The sequence below is a fragment of the Gadus chalcogrammus genome, chromosome 8, assembly GCF_026213295.1.
Source record: "Gadus chalcogrammus isolate NIFS_2021 chromosome 8, NIFS_Gcha_1.0, whole genome shotgun sequence".
NCBI lineage: Eukaryota > Metazoa > Chordata > Actinopteri > Gadiformes > Gadidae > Gadus > Gadus chalcogrammus.
Window position 1 is genome coordinate 557457 of NC_079419.1, and position 3864 is coordinate 561320.

The following is a 3864-nucleotide window of genomic DNA, read 5'->3' on the forward strand; positions in this document are numbered from 1 at the left end:
CTCTGCTTTAGCGGGAGGAACAGTACTGTGCTACCAGTACAGCGTCGTATTAAAGTGAGCGATGTGTGAAGGCCCCCAACAGCCACGCTCCGCTGACCTTAATGAGAGATGAGGGAGGGAACATGGTGTCATTCCTCCATGCATTACCCTGTGTGTGTGTGTGTGTGTGTGTGTGTGTGTGTGTGTGTGTGTGTGTGTGTGTGTGTGTGTGTGTGTGTGTGTGTGTGTGTGTGTGTGTGTGTGTGTGTGTGTGTGTTCAGTTATTTTTAGTCTTCACTCAAGAATTGTATGGCTGCATGGCCTCGCTTTATATCTACATTTGTCTGCACTTATTAAGTGTACAGTAAAGCCTATTTACAGCTGTTATGTTGTATGTAAATGTGTCTATATTATTATTGCTTTAGGGGGCGTGGCTTTGGGTTAATGCAGTTAGAACAGAGATGAGGGTGGGTCGTATGTTGGGGGCTGGCACTGTATGCTAATAAGTTGGAATATGAAACAGGTGTGTGTGTGGCAAGGGGGGGTTGGAGGGGGGTTCAAGGGCAGTGGCCAGGCAGCGGTCTGTAGCCTCAGGGAGGACGACGGCCATGACGAATCACACACAATTCATCATTTTCCCTACTTTTTCTCCCTGCTATTCTTTTGTGTAACCTTTTTCACATTTTCTCTCTCTCTCTCTCTCTCTCTCTCTCTCTCTCTCTCTCTCTGTCTCTCTCTCTCTCTCTGTCTCGCTGTCTCTCTCTCTGTCTCACTGTCTCTCTCTCTGTCTCTCTCTCTCTCTCTCTCTCTCTCTGTCTCTGTCTCTCTCTGTCTCTGTCTCTGTCTCTCTCTCTGTCTCTCTGTCTCTGTCTCTCTCTCTGTCTCTCTGTCTCTGTCTCTCTCTCTCTCTCTCTCTCTCTCTCTCTCTCTCTCTCTCTCTCTCTCTCTCTTTGTCTCGCTCTCTCATTTGTCTTTATCTCTCCCTCAATTCTTTTAATCAATCTGTCTCCATCAGTTGCCTCAACCTCTCTTTAGCCTTCAAACTCCGTTCCCCCTTTGGTTTAAGGGGGTTTCACCCTGAACCTGCCTGCCTGTACTTTATTATACTAAAGTACTAAATTATATGATGAAAAATACATTACATTACTTCTAACAATGTAATGACATGTCTCTCTCTTTCTTTCTGTCCCTGTCTCCCTCTCCTCCTGTCTGTCTGTCTGTCTGTCTGTCTGTCTGTCTGTCTGTCTGTCTGTCTGTCTGTCTGTCTGTCTGTCTGTCTGTCTGTCTGTCTGTCTGTCTGTCTGTCTGTCTGTCTGTCTGTCTCTGTCTCTAGCTGGAGGAGAGGGTTTCATCATGGGGGAGAACCTGACTGTGGCTGTGCTGGGGGTTGTAATCCCCATAGGTGAGTTACCTGGACCGCACCTACCCACTCAACCTACCGGCCCCTCCTTCCCAGTCCCCCGTCCTCTGTCCCTCTCGCTGTACCACTGCAGGACGGGTAGAATCATGGGATCTGTAGTTTCGGTCCCCCCGCTGCAGCCGCTTAAAGCTCGCAGTCCCCGCGTTGGGAACCGCTGACCCAGACCGCATGCGTCCGTCCCCAACAACCCCTGACCGCATGCGTCCGTCCCCAACAACCCCAGACCGCATGCGTCCGTCCCCAACAACCCCAGACCGCATGCGTCCGTCCCCAACAACCCCAGACCGCATGCGTCCGTCCCCAACAACCCCAGACCGCATGCGTCCGTCCCCAACAACCCCTGACCGCATGCGTCCGTCCCCAACAACCCCAGACCGCATGCGTCCGTCCCCAACAACCCCAGACCGCATGCGTCCGTCCCCAACAACCCCAGACCGCATGCGTCCGTCCCCAACAACCCCAGACCGCATGCGTCCGTCCCCAACAACCCCAGACCGCATGCGTCCGTCCCCAACAACCCCAGACCGCATGCGTCCGTCCCCAACAACCCCAGACCGCATGCGTCCGTCCCCAACAACCCCAGACCGCATGCGTCCGTCCCCAACAACCCCTGACCTGCGGCGGTCCAGCCGGCGGTCTGGCTGTTGCATGAGAGCGCCGGTGACTCTTAAGCTCAATACATCCCATCCTTTACTAGTACTGCTCTAGTTATTATTATCATTACGTCATCATGGCATCACGGCCCTCCCCCCCAGGCTCAGACGGTGTGACCTCCAGTGCTCATTCTCTGTGTGTCTGACATCGCTGTCATGCTGCATTATTCATCCCCCCCCCCCCTGAAGGTGTGTGTAGCGTCTGGTACAGCTGAAGCCCCAGGGACTCTGCAGAGCGATGCGTATTTGTGTCGCTGTTGGTTTGCCGTGTAAAGATGTGTCTGAGGGGGGGGGTGAACCTTGAGTGAGATATCCGTGTTCCTCACCGTCCGCACTGCAGGATTCTGGAAGACTCTAGACTGCAGGATTCACCAAGTCCTGAGATTCTACGGAGCATTCTAGAATCCTCTAGAGGGGATTCTAGAATGCACAAACATTCTTTCTGCCTTTCTTCCGAGGATGGGTTTGTCCCCTTGACGTCTGTTGTTATGACACGGCTGTACTTAACGATGATTATATCTGATATATCCGCGGAGCCAGAGCTGGTGATTATGCCACGAGCTCAGCATGCTGCTCACGACGGGCGTCTCGTCCTGCGAGTTTCAGGGGAATCGTGCATAATTAGAAGTGAAGTGTAGCGGTGAAGGGACGGCTGCACCCCGTGTTACAGATGCAGAGTCCCCGCTATAAATATGTAGAGGACCCCCCCCAGGGGGCCTGCATCTCCTGTGTCCTCCAGTAACCAAACAACGCCTCAGGGCCGCGTCCCTTCTGCTCCGCTTCTACTGGAGAATTATTCAACTGAAAAAGTGATTCATAATTACTGTCTCCCTCCACCTGTCTCTCCCGACGTGCACCTGTCTGTCCCGACGTGCACCTGTCTGTCCACCGACGTGCACCTGTCTGTCACCGACGTGCACCTGTCTGTCCCCGACATGCACCTGTCTGTCCCCAACGTGCACCTGTCTGTCCTCCGGCGTGCACCTGTCTGTCCCCGACGTGCACCTGTCTGTCCCGACGTGCACCTGTCTGTCCACCGACGTGCACCTGTCTGTCACCGACGTGCACCTGTCTGTCCACCGACGTGCACCTGTCTGTCCACCGACGTGCACCTGTCTGTCCACAGACGTGCACCTGTCTGTCACCGGCGTGCACCTGTCTGTCCCCGACGTGCACCTGTCTGTCCCTCGTCCCATTCCACCACCGGGATCTCTTTAAGCCTCGCTAACGCTTCGCCCATCTCCTCCCCCCCCTCTCCCCATACCCCCCCCCCCCTCTCTCTCCATATCCCCCCCCCCCGGCTGCATGTGTGTGTGTGTGTGTGTGTGTGTGTGTGTGTGTGTGTGTGCGTGTGCGTGTGCGTGCACGCGTGTGCTGAAACCCCGTGACGCAGTCCCTGTCGTTGCCACAGTGGTGTTCGGGCTGCTGTGCGCCGGCCTGTACGTGGCGTGGCGTAACTACCGCCGCCACGCCACCAAGAGCATGAACTTCGACAACCCGGTGTACCGCAAGACCACCGGGGAGGGCGAGGACGACGAGATCCACATCGGGCGGGCCGACGCCATGACGCAGCACGGCCAGCAGCAGCACCACCACCACCACCACCACCACCACCCGTACCCGCCCGGCGTGGGCATGGGCGTCATGGCGACCGGCGGGAGCGTGGGCGGCGGCAGCGGCGGCGGCGTGGTGGGCGGGGGCGGCGGGGGCACCTGCCCGCAGTTCATCACGCTGCCCCTAGGGGGCGGCATGGCGGACCCGGGGACCCACTGGTACACGGAGCAGCCCATGCTCTCCCCGTCATCCAAGTGA

The 3864-nt window shown here is 56.4% G+C and overlaps 1 protein-coding gene across 1 annotated transcript in view; it reads left to right on the top strand.

The window, feature by feature from the left end:
* The window catches only part of LOC130387128 (low-density lipoprotein receptor-related protein 8-like), a 30546-nt gene extending 26682 nt beyond the window's left edge, over positions 1–3864 (top strand). Inside the window, exons 12-13 of the mRNA XM_056596124.1 lie at positions 1313–1381; positions 3464–3864. Coding sequence (XP_056452099.1) covers positions 1313–1381; positions 3464–3864 — 470 coding nt within the window. The remainder of the gene's footprint in view (positions 1–1312; positions 1382–3463) is intronic.